The sequence below is a fragment of the Macrotis lagotis genome, chromosome 6 (assembly GCF_037893015.1).
Source record: "Macrotis lagotis isolate mMagLag1 chromosome 6, bilby.v1.9.chrom.fasta, whole genome shotgun sequence".
In the NCBI taxonomy this organism is placed as follows: domain Eukaryota; kingdom Metazoa; phylum Chordata; class Mammalia; order Peramelemorphia; family Peramelidae; genus Macrotis; species Macrotis lagotis.
In genome coordinates, this window is record NC_133663.1 from 41,554,626 (window position 1) to 41,574,140 (window position 19,515).

A 19,515-nucleotide genomic window follows, 5' to 3' on the forward strand; every position below is an offset into this window, starting at 1 on the left:
GGGCTAAGGTTAGTTAGAGTTAGGGTTAGGGTTAATGCATAATGAGAATTGTTAATACAAAACAGTCTTCCCAAATCAAAGACAGAATTTCTAAGATCCTTGGGGAAAGTAGCAAAGGAGTGACTTAGACTTCCTTTTTTTTTAGAATTCCATTCTCCCTTTGTGTAGTCCTCAAGAGATCTCCTTTGTTGTAGGTCACTGCTAGGCTCTGTGGATTGGTACACTCATAGATTCCTGAAGCTCCCATCCTTCTGCCATTTGTCTTTAGTTTTCAATGTAGCCTATGAAGTCACTGAAGAGTCATTGCTCTTCAGAGAACACTGCTCTACAGTGCCCTGGAAAATCTAGATATCTAGAAATTCATGAACCATACTTTGATACATGGGGAAGGAAGGTAGAACACAAAGACTCTCCTTTCCTATAAGTTTAAAACTTATAGTCTTAGAGAGTTAACTGGGGCACTGAGAACTTAATTGACTTACCCAATCACACAACCATCAGTCTCAGACAGAACTCAGAGTCAGGTTTTTCTAGCTTTAAGAGCAGTTTTTTACTCACCGTGACACATTGCTTCTCAGAAGCTACATATTTGAAAAAGAATGTGATACCAAAACAACAGCTTTAAAAAAAAAGTAATAGTCCTTGTTGAAATTAACTCAAATGTAGGCATCTCCCAATTCAGTTTTCTTATCTGTAAAAATGAGGTTAATAAAACCTATATTTCTTACTCACAGAAAAGTTGCAAAACTCAACATGAGAAAGTGTTTTGTAAAGTTTAAAATTTTTTTTACACCTTGACCCTTTTTAAAAAAAAATTTTGTTTTAGTGTGCATACCCTTTGACCTAGCAATACCACAAAGGGTAAAAACATCACTTGTACAAAAATAATTATAGCAGCCCTGTTTGTGGTGGCAAAAAATTGGAAATCAAGTGAATGTCCTTCAGTTGGGGAATGGCTTGACAAACTGTCGTATATGTATGTCATGGAACACTGTTGTTCTATTAGAAACCAGGAGGGACAGGAATTCAGGGAAGCCTGCATGAACTGATGCTGAGCAAGATGAGCAGAACCAGAAAAACATTGTATACCCTAACAGCAACATGGGGGTGATGATCAATCCTGATGGACTTACTCATCCCTTCAGTGCAACAACCAGGGACAATTTTGAGCTATTTGCAATGGAGAATACCATCTGTATCCAGAAAAAGAATTATGGACTTTGAACAAAGACCAAAGACTATTACCATCAAATTAGGGGGAAAAAAGCATTATATTATAATGTAATTACTATCTCATACTTTATATTTCTTCCTTAAGGATATGATTTCTCTGTCACCACATTCAACTGAGATCAATGTATAACATGGAACCAATGTAAACATTAACAGAATGCCTTCTGTGAGGGGTGGGGGGAGGGAAGCAAGAATGGGGGGGAAAATAAATAAAAATAAATAAATAAATTAAATAAAATAAATAAAAAAATAAATAAAATCTTTCTTTTAAAAAATAAATAAATTTTATTTTAGGCAATGGGGTTAAGTTACTTGCCAAAGGTCACACAACTAGGCAATTACTAAGTGTCTGAGGCCAGATTTGAAATCAGGTCCTCCTGACTCCAGGGCTGGTATTCTATCCATTATGCCATTTAGCTGCCCCCTAAAATAATTTCTAAAAATTGATTATTATTATTATTATCCATTTTTTTATGTAGTTGGAGTTAAGTAGTAAATGTCTGAAACTAGATTTGACCAATGACTGAATTCAAGGCTGGTGCTGTATCCACTAATCTATCTAGCTGCCCCATTATTATCTTTTAATTACATCGCTTAAGTTCCTTTAAGAAATTTTGATAATCAGAGTCAGTGACTTAGTTTTTGGTTCCATTTCCAAGTTTTAGTAATCATAAATATACCAGGTTGGAATTATTATTGTTATATACAATGTCTTTTTAAAAAAATTTTACATAGTCTTTGAATTTTTTGAATTTGTATTTTTCTCTGACCAGTTAGTAATCTAGTAATCTAACTGGACCCAGCTAACTGATTCTGAAATGACTCTTTATTTGGATGATTAGTCATTTCCTGTTAAAATATTTTGTTGTTGTTGTTATGACTTCTTCAGGGGTTTTCCTGGCAAAGATACTAGAATGGTTTGTCATTTGCTTCTCCAGCTCATTTTACAGGCAAACAGGGTTAAGTAACCTGCCACATACACACAACCGTAAATGTCTGAGACTGGATTTGACTCAAGATGAGTCTTCCTGACTCCAAGCAGAACACAATATCCACATAAAGTATAATAAGTTTCATTTATTCTCCTTTTATTCCATGTTCATTGATATTTCTGATATGTAAGAATGAAGTTCCCAAGGAATCTACAAGACTTTTCAGTCTCTTTAATTTCTTTTTTTTTTTTGCAAGGCAAATGGGGTTAAGTGGCTTGCCCAAGGCCACACAGCTAGGTAATTATTAAGTGTCTGAGACCAGATTTGAACCCAGGTACTCCTGACTCCAGGGCTGGTGCTTTATCCACTGCACCACCTAGCCACCCCTTCTCTTTAATTTCTTAATCATGAACCACATTTTGCAGATCCTTTTTAGTCAGTGTTCTTTTGGATAGAAGTAATTTAGTAAACCATAAGGCAATGAATTCTGCCATCATTCTCCCTACTCTTTTCTTTTTTTCTTTTTCTTTTATTAATTTACATTTTAAATTTATTTACATATTACTAGAAGTCTTGTTGTAAGAGTAAACATAAATACCCCTACCCCCACAAAAATAAAAACTTCACAAAAAATAAAAGTGAAAGAAAGAGGGGGAAAAAATTGTACTTGTCTCTGGGGTGGATTGCATTCTTTACTGTTAAGTCCATCAGACAAGTTACTTCCATAGTTGCTATTATTGATTATATTTCCCTCCATCCATTCCTCCCCACTCCCATTTATTCTATTTTCTCCTCAAAAGGGAGGCAGCCAACAGAACACAGATCCGAGGACCAGGAAGACCCAAGCCCAAATCCCACCTCAGACACCCAATAATTACCCAGCCGTGTAGTCCCAGGGAAGGCCACCCAATCCCACCACCTAAAAAACACCAATAAAAGTGTGTTGTATCTGACTACCCTCTCCCATGATCTACCCTGCTCTCTATTATCTACATCCCTCTTCCCCTCCCCCATCCCCTTTCTTCAATCTCCTCCTTTACCTTTTTCCTCTAGATTTCTATACCCTATTAAGTATGTAAGTTGTTTCCTCTCTGAGCCATTTCCTATGAGAATGTAAGCTCCCTCATCCCACCTGACATTCCCCCCTCCACTCCATTGCAAAAGCATTTTCTTGATTCTTTTACATGAAATGTCTTAGCCCATTCTACCTCTCCTTTCGCTTTCTCCCAGTACATTCCTTTTTTTTTTTACCCATTGACTCCAACTTATAATATATTCACATTCACATATACTATATTCACATTCAGCCCTCTCCCATGCCTTATCTAAAAATGATCCTCCTAACTGCTGTATTAATTGAATTGGTTCATATGATTATCGTTACCTTCTTCCCATGTAGGAATACACACAGTTCAACATCATTAAATCCCTCATAATTTACTTTTCCTGTCAACCCTTTCTAAGCTGTACCTGTGTCCTGTACTTGAAGATCAAACTTTCTGTTCAGCTCTGGCTATTTCAACAGAAACATTTGAAATTCCCATTTCATTGAAAGTTCATCTTTTCCTCCTAGAATAAGATGTTCAGTTTTTCTGGGTAGTTGATTCTCGGTTACATCCCAAGCTCTTTTGCCTTCTGGAATATCATATTTCAAGCCCTATGAACCCTTACTGTGGATGCTACTAAATCCTGTGTAATCCTGACTGTAGCTCCCCATATTTGAATTGTTTCTTTCTGGTTGCTTGTAATATTTTCTCTTTGACTTGGCTATAATATTCCTGGGTGTTTTCATTTTGGGATCTCTTTCGGGAGGAGATTGGTGGATTCTCTCTATTTCTATTTTGTCCTCTGCTTCTAGGATATCAGGGCAATTTTCTTGTGGAAATTCTTTAAAAATGAAGTCCAGGCTTTTTTCCTGATCATGACTTTTTCAAATAGCCCCATAATTTTTAAATTGTCTCTTCTGGATCTGTTTTCCAGGTCAGTTGTTTTTCCAATTAGATATTTTACCTTTTCTTCTAGTTTTTCATTCTTTTGGTATTGTTTTATTATGTCTTGATTCCTCACCAAGTCATAAGCTTCCTTTAGCTCCATTCTACATTTGAAGAAATTGTTTTCCTCAGAGAGCTTTCAATCTCCTTTTCCATCTGGCCAATTCTGCTTTTTTAAGGTATTCTCATTAACCTTTTGGACTACTTTTTCCATTTGACCTAAACTGGTTTTTAATATGTTATTTTCTTCCACATTTTTTTGTATCTTCTTGATTAAGCTGCTGACTTGGCTTTCATGTTTTTCCTAAATCTCTCTCATTTCTCTTCCCAATTTTTCTTCTACCTCCCTTACTTGATTTTCAAAATCTTTTTTAAGCTCTTCCATAGCCTGAGCCCAACTCCTATTTTTCTTGGAGGCTTTAGATGCTTGAAGTGCTCAATGCAGAACTACTCTGTGGACTTTCTCATCCTCTGTATTTTGTTCCTCCATGGGATCAAAGTAATTGATATGGTCTGGTTCCTTTTATTCTTTTTACTCATTTCCCCAGCCTGTGCCCTGGTTTGGAGTGCTTCCTGAACTTTTGAGTGTTATTGGACACCTCCCACAAGGACCTCAGTTCCTTCAATGTCTTATGAGAGGCTCTGACTGCTCTCTTGCCTGTGCTCTGATCTGTGGAAGACCACAAGCCCTCCCCTCTGCCCTGGAGCTGTGAGGGTCCCTACTTTATGGTGATAGGGGGTCCAGACTGTGACCAGGGTCCAAATATGTACAAAGGACAAAATATGTACAAAGCACCCCCAGCCCCTTACCTTCCATGGACTGAGCACTCTGGAGACAGCTGCCTGGCAGCTCCACAAGTCTGCTTCTGTTTCCCAGGATGGGGCTGCACTGATGGCCATGGCCATGGCTGTGCCATCTAGTTGCCCTAGCAGAACATCATACATACTAACTACAACATGGGGTAATGGTCAACCAAAATGTGCTTGTTCATCTCATCAGTACAATAATCAAAGACAATTCTAAAAATAGTTATGATGAAAAATATCATCCATATCCAGAGAAGAAGCTGTGGAGTTTAAAAGACCAAGCTTATTATCTTCAATTTCAAAAGTTATCTTATGTAATATGTCTTTTTTATCTCTAATGTTTTCTTCCATTTGGATCTGATTCTTTTCTCACAACAGGATCAATATGGATCTATGTTTAGCAGGTTATAAATTTAGAACCTATATCAGATTGTTCTCTGTCAGAGAAGGGAAGAGGGAAGGCGGGAAGGAGAAAAATGTAAAATTCAATCCTTGCAAAAAAAAAATTGGTAAAAACTACTGTTGCATGTAGTTGGAAAAACAAACTATTTTTTAAAACTATTGAGTTCCAAATTCTCTCTCTTTCTCCTGCCCTACTCCCCACATTGAGAAAGCAAGCAATTTGATATAGGTTATAAATGTGTAGTGATGCAAAATATATTTCAATAATAGTCATGTTATGAAAGAAAACAGATCACCACCATACCTCAAAAAAAAAAGAAACCTCAAGAAAAATAATGTTTAAAAAAAGAATGTGTCAGTCTGTATTCAGACTATCACCTCTTTCTCAGATGAATAGCATTCTTTAACATAAGTACTTAAGAGTTGTTTTGGGTAACCATAATCTAATTGGGTCTTAAAAGACATAATTGATTATTCTGGTGGGCTGGCCTTGCCCCTGGGAACTCTAAAGAGATACAGAAATCTAAGCACTTTTGATAATACAGGATACAAAGATTGTCATTTCAGGAGTTGGAGTCAGAAGTAGTCAAAATCCAGGATATGGAAAAGGAAAACAAGGATGCCAAGAAGGGATTGATCATAGAGACTAAGAGGAGAAAGATTTTTCTCTCTTTCCATCACTTGATAATGTCATCAGAAAGAATGGACCAGTTCTAGATGCAATATCTAGTTAAGAACAGAAAGACACAAGTGAGGAAAGAGTCTCCAGAGAAAGAGACAGGGAATTTGGGTAATTGGGTAGATTATGGTTACCCAATTTCAGGGAATGTGAACCTAAGAAAGGAGAAGATCTTGAGACCCCAGGTGAGGGTCTCCTACGAACCTTCTGAGGTGAGAAAGGACACACACAGGACCAGGAGCTGAGAGACACCTTTGTCATACATGTTCCCCATGTGTTTGCCTTCTTACCATTACACTTAAAATTTGAGCCCATTCTTTTCACTGACACTATGGGTATCTTCAAAAGAGTATTCATTAGGGACTTCTTTTTTTTTTCTTCTTTTTTCCTGGGAGGGGAGGTGTTCTGTACCAATTGATTTCAGTAAATCCATATGCTCCTTACTCTGCAGCAGTCGCCCTTGTGACTCAGCATCAGTCACCACAACCAGATCCCAGAAACTACATCAAAGTGCCTCATAGTTGGCATTGATCTTGGCACCACTTATTCCTGTGTGGAAGTCTTCCAACAGAGACAGCTCATTGCTAATGAGCAAAAAACAGGACTACCCTGAATTCCATTGCCTTCATCAACACAGAACATTTGATCACTAATGCTTCAAAGAATAATGTTGCTAGGAACCTCGCTAACATAATTTTCGATTACAAGTGTTTAATATAGTCAAAGATTTGATGAGAAAAAATACATCATCAGAAATGAAACATTGACCTTCTGTAGTGGTGAATGATGATTCAGGAAGGCTTAAGGTCCAAGGGGAAGCAAGGAACATTTATTAAGTGCTTGCTAAGAATACACTTGAGATATTAATGCAAAAGAAAACCAATGAGATCCCTTAAGGTGCTTACATTCTAAGTAGGGAAGACACACATAAAGGAGTAGGACAATAGTAAGGGAGGGTAGGCATCCACTGGGTGTCATGGTACTGAAGTACAAGAAAGTTAGAAACAGATCCAGAAGGGATCTGGCTCTACTCTTACCTATTTGACTATTTCTCCTCTGTCTTCCAGTGATGCCCTCTACACCAGTGATATCCTTCAAGGTTTTGTCTTTGACACTCTTTTCTTCTCTCTCTCTCTATACTGTTTTGCTTGGTGTTCTTATCAGATCCCAAGAATTTAATTACCATTTCTATGCTTATGATTCTCAGATCTACTTCTCCTGTCCCAAACTTTCTGTTGACCATCAAGCTTAGATCTTTGGGCTGCTTTTCAGACATTTTAAACTTGAGTGTTCAGTAAACATCTTAAATTCAACATTTCCAAAATGGAATGCATCTCCAGTTACCCTTCCCAATAACACCTAAGGCAACAATATCCTCCCCATCTTTCAGGTCACAGGCTAGGAATTATCTGGATTCCTTATCTTCTATCAGTTCCCCACCCTTCCTAGATCCAACCATCTCTCAGATCCCCTTCCCACCCAGATCCAATCTGTTGCCAGTGCCTGCCTATTTCACCTCTGCAATATTTCCCCAATATATCCCCTTCTCTCTTCTGACACTGTCACTTCATACATGGATTAGTGCAATAGTCCAATGGTGGGCCTCCCTACTTTAAATCTCTTCCCCATTCCATTGCATCTTCCATTTAGCTACCAAAGTGATTTTCCTAAAATGCAGATCCAATCATGTCACAACTCTTCCCCATCCCAAACCTGGTCTTTATTCTTTATTTGAGGAATACCCTCAAAATTTATTATCACTTTTCATATGCCCTTTACCATCATCTGGAAAATCTTTGGTTTAAACACCAATGGTTCCTTATCAGCTACAGAATCTAACATAAAATGCTCTGTTTGGCATTGGTACTTCATAGCCTAGTACCCTCCTACCTTTCCAGACTTCTTACACCTTACACACTGCCTCATACTCTTTAATTTTGAGACACTGACCTAATTGCATTCCATGAACAAGAAATTCCATTTATCAGCTCTGGCCCTTCTGACTGTCCACCATGCCTGAAATACTCTCCTTCATATCTTGGATTCCTCCCTCACTTCCTTTAACTTCCAACTTCTACCTTCTACAGGAAACCTTCCCCAATCCCTCTTAATTTTGGTGCCTTCCTTCTTAGTTGTACATATTTGTTGCTTGTAGTCTCTCCCAACAATCATGAGCTCCTCGAGATCATAGTTTGTCTTTTGTCTCTATCTTCAACACTTACTCTAGGGTCTGACTCATAGTCAGTACCAGTGTGTTTATTGAGTATCATGTCTTTTTTTTTCTTTTTTCCTTTTTTTTTAGATTTTTTCAAGGCAATGGGGATTAAGTGGCTTGCCCAAGGCCACATGGCTAGGTAATTATTAAGTGTCGGAGGCCGGATTTGAACTCAGGTACTCCTGACTCCAAGGCCAGTACTTTATCCACTGCGCCACCTAGCCGCCCCTTGAGTATCATTTCTACCTGTTTTGAAGTGCTCAATGCAGAACTACTCTGTGAAACCCCTAGACCCCTGTGAAAATGTTGGTGGAATTGTGAACTGATCCAACCATTCTGGAGAACAATTTGTAACCATGCCCAAAGAACTATAAAACTGTGCATATACTTTGATCTGACAATACCACTACTAGATCTGTATCCCAAAGAGATTTTAAAAAAAAAGGAGGGGAAAGACCCACATGTACAAAAATCTTTATTAGTAGTTCTCTTTGTGATGGTTTAGAATTGAAAATTAAGGGGATACCCATCATTTGGGGAATGACTGAACAAGTTATGGCATATGATTGCAATAGAACATCATTGGGCTGTAAGAAATGACAAGCAGGATGATTTCAGAAAAACCTGATGGCATCTGAATACATTCTTTTCTTTCTCATTCTTCCTTTCTATTTCTTCCATAAAATGACTAATATGGAAATTTTAGTCTGCACATGGATAACCTATATCAGACTCCTTACCATTTCAGAATTTAGAACTGAAAATGTCAAAAAAGTTAAAAACTGCTTTTATATATAATTGAGGAAAAATTAGATTTTTTTTAAAAAATAAAGGTCTTAGTTTGCTATGAACCAGACCGAAATGAGAAGGAAAAATGTGATAATCAATAGAAAAAAAAATTGGAATTCTGCAATCCCGGCATTACTAAACTGTACTAGAGTACTGGTAGCATGCATGGGGGCTTCCAAGGTGATAGAACAACCCCTTCTAGAGGGTACCTGTTCTGGACCCGCATAAAAGAAATCAATTAAATGTCCTAGAAAAGGGAGCTTAACTTTTCAAAAATTGAAGGACTCTCAATTTGTAGTCAAGGTGGGGTGCAGTGGCAGTTTAAAAATAATGGAGCTAGTGTTAAATCTAAACATTTTGAATATTTGAGTGAGTGCAGAAATAAAGGAATGAATAACATTGCATTTTGTCAGTGCTGCAAAAAAAAAGTGGAGATGTAACTCTTGTCCTGAAAAATAAAAATCTATTTTAAATTGATCTCACAAATGGTGAAAAACTAATTGTGTTTTATCTTGTTAGTAGGAAATACACTGGTGGGGGCTCATGAATTACAGTACTAGGAAAAGATCCTTCAGATTTACCTCTGAAACAATGAAAGCAGTTGCTGTCCCTCTGGTGACTCAACGTACTAATGAATAAAAGTTTGGGAGGGCATTCTGGAGTGGGGGCTCTAAACAAGTTATATGTCGACTTGGTTTGGAGTATCTTATCAGATTTTTCATAGATTCCTTTACTTCATCCTCTTCTTGAATTTTGGTACATAAATTACAATTATTTTTATGATGGTCTGTTTGCTCAAGGACCCATCATGTGTGACACATGGCAAAGCCAAGTCCTTGATTTAACTCTTTGAGTTCCTATACTGATAATTTGTATTCTTTGTTGTAAGATTATCTCTCATTCTTTTGACCACTCATGAATCAATCAACAAGTCCTTGTTAAGTCTTTTACCATGAAGCAGGAGCTGAACTAAGCATTGAGAATACCATCACAAGAATTAAGCAGTCCTTGTCCATGAGAAATTTATATTTTAAATGTGGAGAAAATGATATGTAGAATCTGGGAAGAGAAGGACACTAGTAGTTGGATGAGGATGGTGGTAGACAGAAGAAAGTTTTTTTGCAAAAGATAGTTCTTGAATTGGGTTTTTTTTTAGGTTTTTTCAAGGCAATTGGGGTTAAGTGGCTTGCCCAAGGCCACACAGCTAGGTAATCATTAAGTGTCTGAGGCCGAATCTGAACCCAGGTCCTCCTGACTTCAGGGCCGGTGCTTTATCCACTACACCACCTAGCTGCCCTTAAACCAGAATCTTATGGGATAACAATAAACTTCAAAAGAATTTCTGATTTGAATGTCAATGGTAATATGATGAAAATATCATATGGAAGGAGGTAAAGGTCTAATAGTTGACAAGAATTTTTAACTTAACAGGATAGAAGTAATAAGAAAATATCAAATAGGGGCAGTTAGGAGCCGCAATGGATAGAGCACCGGCCCTGGAGTCAGGAGGACCTGGGTTCAAATCCGGCCTCAGACACTTAATAATTACCTAGCTGTCTGGCCTTGGACAAGCCACTTAAACCCCATTGCCTTACAAAAAAAAAAAAGAAAAAAAAGATATTAAATAGGTTGTTTAGATTACATAAAACTAAAAACCTCTTATACAAAAAAATCAACACAGAAAAGAAAACACTGAGTGGGAAAAAAAGACTTGTATCAACTGTTACTGATAAAAATCTGATGTCCAACATATATGACATCAAGAGCACTGCACCATAGAAAAGAATTTGAATAATTTAAAAAATTTTTCTTCTTTTGAAACAACAAAACTTTTTCTTTTGTTTTTTCAAGGCAAGAGGGTTAAGTGGCTTGTCCAAGGCCAGACAGCTAGGTAATTATTAAGTGTCTGAGGTCGGATTTGAACCCAGGTCCTCCTGACTCCAGGGCCGGTGCTCTATCCACTGCACCACATAAGTGCCCCAGAAACAACAAAACATTTTAAAATCACTATTAAGAGATATGTAAATTAATACATCTGTGAAGTTTCTTTCACCTCCACACAAGAAAATTGGCAAATTAAAAAAAAATGTAACCCAGAAATAGTCAATGTGGGAAGAGCTGTGGGAGACAAATATAGGTGTAAATTTTTCCAACTATTCTGGAAAAAAAGTTGGAGGAAAATGTAGCTAATAACTTCCTATGCTTGGACCTGCAAAGGTCAAAAGAAGACATTAAGGCCCAATATGGGCCCCTATGGGAATGTCTGGTTATATAACTTGGGGGGAACCATAGATTTAGAACTCAAAGGAAATGAGGCTATCTAGTCTAATCCCTTCATTTTACAGAAGAGGAAACTGAGTCCCAGAGTGGGAAGGCTACTTGCTCAATGTAGTAAATGTAGATGCTGGCATTGAATCTAGGTCCTCTGACTCCAAAACAAGTATGTTTTTTTCTAGTCTTTATCCAGTGTCATTTTTTATTTTGGTTTGTACAAGTTTTCCTTTGCCTTGCTCATTAAAGAAAACCCCTCTCCCTTGCTATTCTCTAGAATTCTGCATTCAGTTGGATCTATCTTTTCCTTTCTCCTTTCCATTGCCTTCTTTCTGCATCCTCATTGCCATTTTGCTTTTTTTTTCCTTTAGTATGTTTTTGTTGTTGTGCCCCCAAAAGTCTTTTGAACATCTGTCCATAATTCTTCAGGCCCTCTATATACCAGATTGAATCCCTTAAATCTATCACCTGTACATGTTATTTAGGTTATACCTATGTAGTCTGATGGCTTTCAATTTAAGTCTGAATTTTACAATGAAAAGCTCAGGATCTGAGCCACAGTCAGTTCCACGTCTTGCTTTAACTGACCTTATAGAGTTTCTCCATCCTTTGGTTCATATGATCAATCTGATTTTGATATTGACCATCCGGTGATGTCCATGTGTAGAGTCACCTTTGGGTTGTTGAAAAAAGATCTGAGAGTTTTCTTAACAAAACTCTAGTAGTCGCTGACCTGTTTCATATTGTACCCGAAGGCCAAACTTTCCTGTTATTCCAATTATCTTCTGATTTCCTGCTTTGGCATTCCAATTCCCTATGATCTTTGTGACTTTTTTTGGGTGTTATTTCTAGAAGATGAAGTCTTCATAGAAATGAATAACTTTGGCCTCTTTGGCATTGGTGGTTTGAGCATAGATTTGTATTGTTGTGATGTTGAACAGTTTGCCCTGTACTGGAGCAGACAAGAAACCTTTTAAAAAATTAGTCATAGGAAGAGGCAGCTAGGTGGCACAGTGGATACAACACCAGTCCTGGAGTCAGGAGGATCTGAGTTCAAATTCAACCTCAGATACTTAATTACCTACCTGTGTGACTTTGGGTGAGTCACTTAACCCCAATGCCTTGCAAAAAAAATTTAGAGCTATCAAGGGAACATTTCATGAAAAATATGATTATGAAAAAAGACAAATGTTAGGGATTTAACAGAAGTGAAAGAGAATAAGAAGAGGTGGCAAGAATATACGGAAGAACTATAAAAGATCTTAATGTCCCCAATAATCTCACTGATCTAGAGCCATACATCCTAGAGAATGAAGTCAAGTGGGCCTTAGGAAGCATGTGAAGGCTACGGAATTCCATCTGAAATATTTAAAAGCCTAAAGATGATACTGTTAAAGTGCTGTACTCAATATAACTAATATACATATATATTAATTATATACTCATATATGTAAATAATACAATTTGATATAATCAGGTGAACAACAACATGATTTTTCTGAATATTTTCCTGAATACAGTTCATGGATTGTTAAGAGGTAGGAGGATTTAATTTGTTCTTTAATTCTGAAAGCATGGAAATATCAGATTTTTACAAAAATTTTTTTACAAATAAGTTTTTATAAAAATATAATTTTGCCTAGCTGTGTGGCCTTGGGCAAGCCACTTGACCCCATTTGCCTTGTAAAAAAATATTTATAATTGATTGCTCTTATAGCAGTGGTATCCAACTAAAATAGAAAGGAGTCTCATTGAACTATCCAGAGGGCAAGTTCCTTGGGGACTGCTTATTGACTTAGAAAACCATATGTTAATATTATGTTGTACTATTTATTTATTTTTTGCAAGGCAAATGGGGGTTAAGTGGCTTGCTCAAGGCCACACAGCTATGTAATTATTAAGTGTCTGAGACCAGATTTGAACCTAGGTACTCCTGATTCCAGGGCCAGTGCTTTATCCACTGCACCACCTAGCCACCCTGTATTTCTTATTTTGTCAAAATATTTCCTAATTACATTTTAATCTGGTTGAGTTGCTTTGGGAATATCATAGGGTCCACATGTTTGACACTTTTATGTAAAATAATTTGAGATATGGTCATTCTAGTCCTGCTATAACTTTTTTCTTCATCATTTCCCTTGATATTTCTCCACCTATTTTTTCAATATGAATTTTGCTATTGTTTTATCAGTCCCATTAATTATGCTTTTGGCATTTTGGTCAATATAGAATTTAATCTATAGAATTCTAAAAATTAATGTTTAAGATTGCCACTTTTATTAAAGCATTAAAATATCACCCAAAGCATTAAAACTTTAATCATTTAAGTCATTATTTAATTCCTTTAATTCTGCATAATATGTTTTATAATCATCTTTATACATAAATGATTTATATTTTTCTTTATGGTATATCTCAAATATTCAATGTTTATTATTTTGAATTATATTTTATACTTTATTATTTCTAGTCATAATTAGAGTAGATTGTTTAGGAATAACTTGGGTTCATATTTTGCCTCAGATATTTACTGCTGTGTGATTTAATGCAAGTTACTTGACTTCCCTCACTCTCAACTGTCTCATCACAGATCCCTTGTAACATCATAGGAGACAATATACACACTTACATGTGTCTGTGTTTTCAGATGACTAGATGATGCCATAGTGGATACAGAGCCAAGGCCTGAGTTCAAATCCAGTCACTGACACTTATTAGGTGTATGACTCTGGGCAAGTCACTTCATCCTGTTGGCCTTAGTTTCCTCATCTGTAAAATGAGTTGGAGAAGGAAATGGCAAAAACTATTGTGGTATTTTTTCAAGAAAACCCCAAATGGGGTAACAACTGAAATGACTGAACAAAAATATGGGTATATGCTCACATGCATACATACACAAAAATGTGTATGCTTATACACACACACACACATATAATGCTTTTATAAAATATTAACATGCTGTATATAAATCTGAGTTTTAATTTTTCCTAACTCAGGTTTTTCTTAAATCTCACTACATTTCTGAAGTTATTTATTCTTAATTTTTCATTGATTGTCTTCTATCAATTAGAACCCATAAGATCATAGTTTTAGAGCAGAAAGGATCTTGGAGTCTATCTATTCTGATGGAAGAGGAATGGAGGCTCAGGCAAATGATGCCTAAGGTTAAGCAGATGATAACTTGTGCCCACCCAGGATTGGGCCCTAGACCCTCTGACCTCCCAACCCTTACATTCTTTTCTCCAGCAACCCAAAACCACTTTCTATTTTAGCTTTGTTATCCAAGTATATTCCTTTATCATATAGCCATAACAACTAGCCTTTCCAAAAGTATTTCAAAAAAATGTTGAATTATGGAGCCTTGTTTTGTTATTTGTGATATCAGCAATAATAGACTTCCTTTTCTTGTTCTTTTTGAGTTTTAATTTTAAAACAATGACTCCCTCCCATAATCCCATTTGTGATCCTTAGATCACCCTACCTTGATTTATGAAGTATTTGATAATTTAGTCAAAGTCATTCTTGCCTTGAGAAACCTCCTATGTGATGCCCAATGGGAAAGTCTTATGTTTTCTTTTGGGGGGTTGGCAAGGCAATGGGGTCAAATGACTTGCCCAAAGTTACACAGCTAGGTAACAATTAAGTGTCTGAGGCCGGATTTGAACTCAGGTCTTCAGGGCCAGTGCTCTATTTAGGCAATATTTTTTAAGAGAAATTTTAAATTTCAGTTTTATAATTTTATTTGCTTTCTCTGTAAAGAGTATATATATATATAATATATTATATATATATATATAATATATTATCTATATCCATGTTTCTACATAAAATTGCCTATGGGGCGACTAGGTGTCACAGTGGATAGAACACCAGCCCTGGAGTCAGGAGTACTTGAGTTCAAATCTGGCCTCAGACACTTAATAATGACCTAGCTGTGTGGCCTTGGGCAAGCCACTTAACCCCATTGCCTTGGGAAAACCTAAAAAAAAATTCCCCTGTTTCTGTTGATTCAATCATTTTGTATCAGTTCATCTAAGTCTAAGTTTCTCTAAATTCTTCATCATTTTTTCTTATGGTTGTGTATATTCTGTAACATTCATTGCATTATAATTTGTTCAGTGAGCATCTGCTTTGTTTCTAGTTTTCTTTGTTTCTACCACAAGACTCCAAATATCTTAATTGTATTTAGGAAGTTTCAGATTATTGATCTATTTATCTATAATTAACTCTCTAGGGGGTAGCTAGGTGATGAAATGGATAGAGCACCAGTCCTGGAGTCAGGAGGACCTAAGGTCAAATCCAACCTCAGACACTTCATAATTGCCTAGCTGTGTGGCCTTGGGCAAGTCACTTAACCCCTTTGCCTTAAATAAAAAAAATTTAAAAAATTTAATTAGCCCTCTAAACTAGGTGGGAATATGGTGGTAAAAAGGTAGGAAAGTAGTTGGAAAAAGGTAGTTCGGATTTGAATTGAGGTCCTCCTGACTCCAGGGCCAGTGCTCCATCTACTGTGTGATCTAGCTGTCCTGTGATTCCTCTTCTATAAAATGAGAACAAACTGGAGAAGGAAATGGCATCTCTCTCCAGTATCTTTGTCAAAACAGTCATGCGGAGTTGAAAAATCACACAACAGCTTCCACTATATTAAATGTGTTTATCTATCTATCTATTATCTAGCATCAATTTATCTATATCTATCTATCCATCCATCCATCCATCCATCCATCCATCCATGCTGTATGACCCTGGGCACAAAGGACATATAATAGCATATATAATAATAATCTTTTATATCTTTAGATTTAATCTTACATATAAGCCTTTCAAATTTATGATCATCTCATTTTAACTCTTAAAACCGCCAAAGGAGGAAATATTGGCAACTTGCATCTTCCCCATCTTGTACCTTCCAAAACTCTAACCCAGAAAGGTTATGGAATTTGTACTGTGTCAAACAGCTCAATCAGTGACCTATAGAGGGACTGGAGCTTTGGGTTACCAAACTTCAACAAACAGTGGACATAAGCCCTCAAATCTAGTTTTGCCATTAGTCCTCATCCTGATTAATCCAGGGCCTATCTGATCCAACTTTCAGGTTTTATTGATGACCAAAGAAAGGCCCAGTTAGGTGAGATGGTTTCCTTGAGGTTTTGTGGCTCTTAAGTGGCAGGGTTGGCATTTGGGAAGGTCACATCAGATTTAGGGAGCACAGATTTAGGGAGACCCCTTAGCCTGAAGAACAGGGGCTTGTTGGAAAAACAAAAATAAAAAAAATCTGTGTTTCCACCCCCACCCATATTCCTTTAAGCTGTCATAAATCATTACTCACCCTAGGAGACTAAAGGAGTAGCTGTTTCCAAAGCTGTTAGGCAATATTGTTCAATCTCAATTCCACTGACTTAGACTCATTAGGCCCCATGTTATTTTCTTTAATATCTATGCGGACATTCCAACTAATTTTCTGGTATGGTAACAAACTAATGATAAAAATAAAAGATGTCCAAACAGTCATTGGAGAAACAGTTGAAACATCCTTATGCCAGATGAGTCATTTATAAAATCCAGATCTGTCGCTTGAGTGTGGGAGAGAAGTCTTGGCTGAAAAAGACGGGATTGAAAGTTATAGGTATTGTTGGAAAATTAGAAAGGGCCAAGGGTATTAGAAACCTAGATTCAGAAGCCCACCTCTGATACCCTAAGGCTGGGCTACCCTGGGGAAGTCACAACTTCTCTGAAGAGGGATCCCTCAGAGGATAACCGAACCTCCCTCACCTGAGAGGTAGGAAGTATTAGACAGAGACCAAATATTTTCTTCTGGGATGGCCTTGCATAGCCTGTGGCCATCTGATTTTCATCCCATTGTTATCTAGATAAATAGCCCCATTGTGGGCCACCTGGAAACTCTTCCTGGAGAGCTGTGCCACAAAGGGGTGTCAATATTTCAGCTCCTTTGAGATGTAAACCCAGTTTCTCTCTTAGCCCTTTCCCAGCTCATGTACCAGCCCTAAATAAACCCTGGCTTTCTCCCCCAGGATCAGCCTGGTAACTGCTCTTTCCTTTCTGCTCATCCTTCCTCCCTGGCTCATCCCCTGGGGGGGATCAGCTCCCCGCCTCCAGTCTGTCTCTCTTGTAGCTTTTGCTAAGCCCAGTAACATGTAATAAATCTTTTTTTGTCCCTTTAATACATCTGGGTCAGAGCCAGTCCTTTTGTGAATTTGTTCACACCTTCTTGAACCCAAATGAGACCACACCCAAGCATTTTTGCACTTTGTGCAAAAGAAGTCAAGTATTTAAATACTTAGCTCCTGGCTTATTCTTCTAGAAATGAGGCCTAGAGGTTCTGTCAGACAATTTGAAGCTCAGTCTTAGCATTCCTAGCTCTGTCTTGGGCAGGCTCATTTTGGAATGCCTTATCAAATGAGATGAATATTGATTCATTGAGAGAATCTCCTATTTAATATTAATAGTAACATCTCAGAGATTTCTTGAAATGCAGATTAAAAAGAAAAAAAATGACTTTAAAATGCTTCTGTTAACACAAGAACAAAATAATCTTCAACAAAAGAACAGAAAAATGAACTAAACGCTTCAGGTTGTTCTACACTGAGACAGCCAGCCTGTTAATTGCGAAAGGTTTTTCATTCCACAAAATGAGGCCCAGTTTTGCGTGAAGCCACTCCGTTCTGATGTTTTGAGTTTTGCTTTTTGCTAGAGGAGGGTTCCCCGGTTTTGACCTCATTTTCCTTCTAAGATTTAGGTTTCTTTTATTTCTGTTTACTGATCTTATCTGTTCGGATCCCTTTAAATCGCATGCGGCGCACGTGGGCCCGAGGCTCCGGGGGGCCCGAGGCTCCGGGGGTCCCTTCCTTGGCGCAGGGGGCTCTGCCGGGCTCAAGGCCGCAGCCTCCCTGGGGTCAGTTCTAGAAAACACAGGTTTTCCGAGTGCTGAAAGGCGGCCCGGGCGGGCTCGGGTCCGGCAGGGCTGGGCCCGGGGCCCCGAGGCCGGCCCTCGGCAATTCGGAGCGGGGCGGGGCGGGGCGGCCTGGCCCCGGGGGGGGGGGGGGGGGGGCCCCGGGCAGGCCCGAGGCGGGGCGGGGCCGGGGGCACGCGTGACCGGCCGGGCGGCGGCGCCCCGCCCCTCCAGGCCCCGCCCCCGCAGGCCCCGCCCCCAGCCCCGCGGCCTCCCCGGCCCCGCCCCCAGCCCCGCGGCGCTCCCCCCCCCCCCCCCCCGCGGGCTCGCAGGCTCTCGGCTGGGCGGCGGGCGGAGGCGGCCGGCGGGTCACGCTGCGGCCGCGGCGCGCTGAGGCCCGGCGGGCGGAGGGATCCGGCTGGGCGGCGGGCGGGCGGGCGCGGCCGGGGGGGCGGCGGCGCGGCGAGACCCCGGGGTGCGGGGCGGGGGAGCCCCAGTCCCCGCCCTGTTTTCCCCCCCCGCCCCTCACCCCACCTCCTCTACGCCCCTCCCCCCTCCTCCCCTCTGGTTGGAAAGTTTCTAGAACCCCTTCCCGGCGGCCCTTGCGGTTCCAACATGGCGGAGCTGACGGTGGAGGTTCGCGGCTCCAACGGGGCTTTCTACAAGGTAGCCGGGCCGCGGCCGGGGCCGGGCGGGGGGCGGCGGCGGGAGGCGACGCGGGGCCGGGCGGGGGGCGGCGGGCGGCCGGGCCGGGGCGCGGGCGGGCGGGCGGCCCGGGCCGGGCCCTGCGTCCCGGCGCCGCCGGCGGCCGCGGTTTAACGGTCTCGGGCCCCGGCTCCGTTCGGCGCCGCGGCCGCCCGGGGCCCCCCGGCCGCCCGCCGCGCCGGGCCGCGCCGCCGGGGGATTGTGCGCTCAGCGGGCCGCCGCGGGGCGGGGAGGCCGGGCGGCGCGGTGACCTTGGGCCGGCCTCCGGGCCGCGCGGCGCCTCGCCCTGCCCCGCCGGGCCGGCCGGGCCTCGGAACGCGTCCCCGGGAGGGGCGGGGGGCGGCCCGGCGGCGGGGGCCCCGGGGCTTTAACGGGGGGCGCCCCGGGGGCCCCCGACCCTCCCGGGCCGCCGCGGCCGCGCGCCGCGCCCCGCCCCCGGCCCCGATGGAGGGGACCCTCCCCCCAGCTGTCGCCCGTCCGTCACCGGCCTAAGCCCGGGCTATTTTTGTGGCGGCCGCGGCGCGGAGGGGCCCCCGGCCTGGCCCCGGGGGGCGGGATCGCGGCCAGGCCCGGGGCTCCCC

General features: G+C 40.5%; 1 protein-coding gene and 1 long non-coding RNA gene across 6 annotated transcripts in view; one reads left to right on the forward strand and one right to left on the reverse strand.

Annotated features, from left to right (window-relative positions):
- Positions 1-11,516: 11,516 nt before the first annotated feature.
- On the reverse strand, positions 11,517-18,326 carry LOC141491620 (uncharacterized). Its single transcript, XR_012469669.1, has 3 exons — positions 16,649-18,326; positions 13,949-14,088; positions 11,517-12,271 (listed from the first exon to the last, which is right to left on the reverse strand). It is a non-coding gene; the product is annotated as an uncharacterized LOC141491620 (long non-coding RNA).
- A 350-nt stretch (positions 18,327-18,676) lies between these two features.
- FXR1 (FMR1 autosomal homolog 1) overlaps positions 18,677-19,515 on the forward strand; it is a 65,312-nt gene continuing 64,473 nt past the window's right edge. For 3 of the 5 annotated variants that reach the window (XM_074190999.1, XM_074191000.1, XM_074191002.1), the window contains exon 1: positions 18,678-18,895. In XM_074190999.1, coding sequence (XP_074047100.1) covers positions 18,845-18,895 — 51 coding nt within the window. In that variant the 5' untranslated portion in view covers positions 18,678-18,844. Of the gene's footprint in view, positions 18,896-19,515 lie in introns of all 5 variants that reach the window. The other 2 variants (XM_074190998.1, XM_074191001.1) reach the window with 1 other exon arrangement.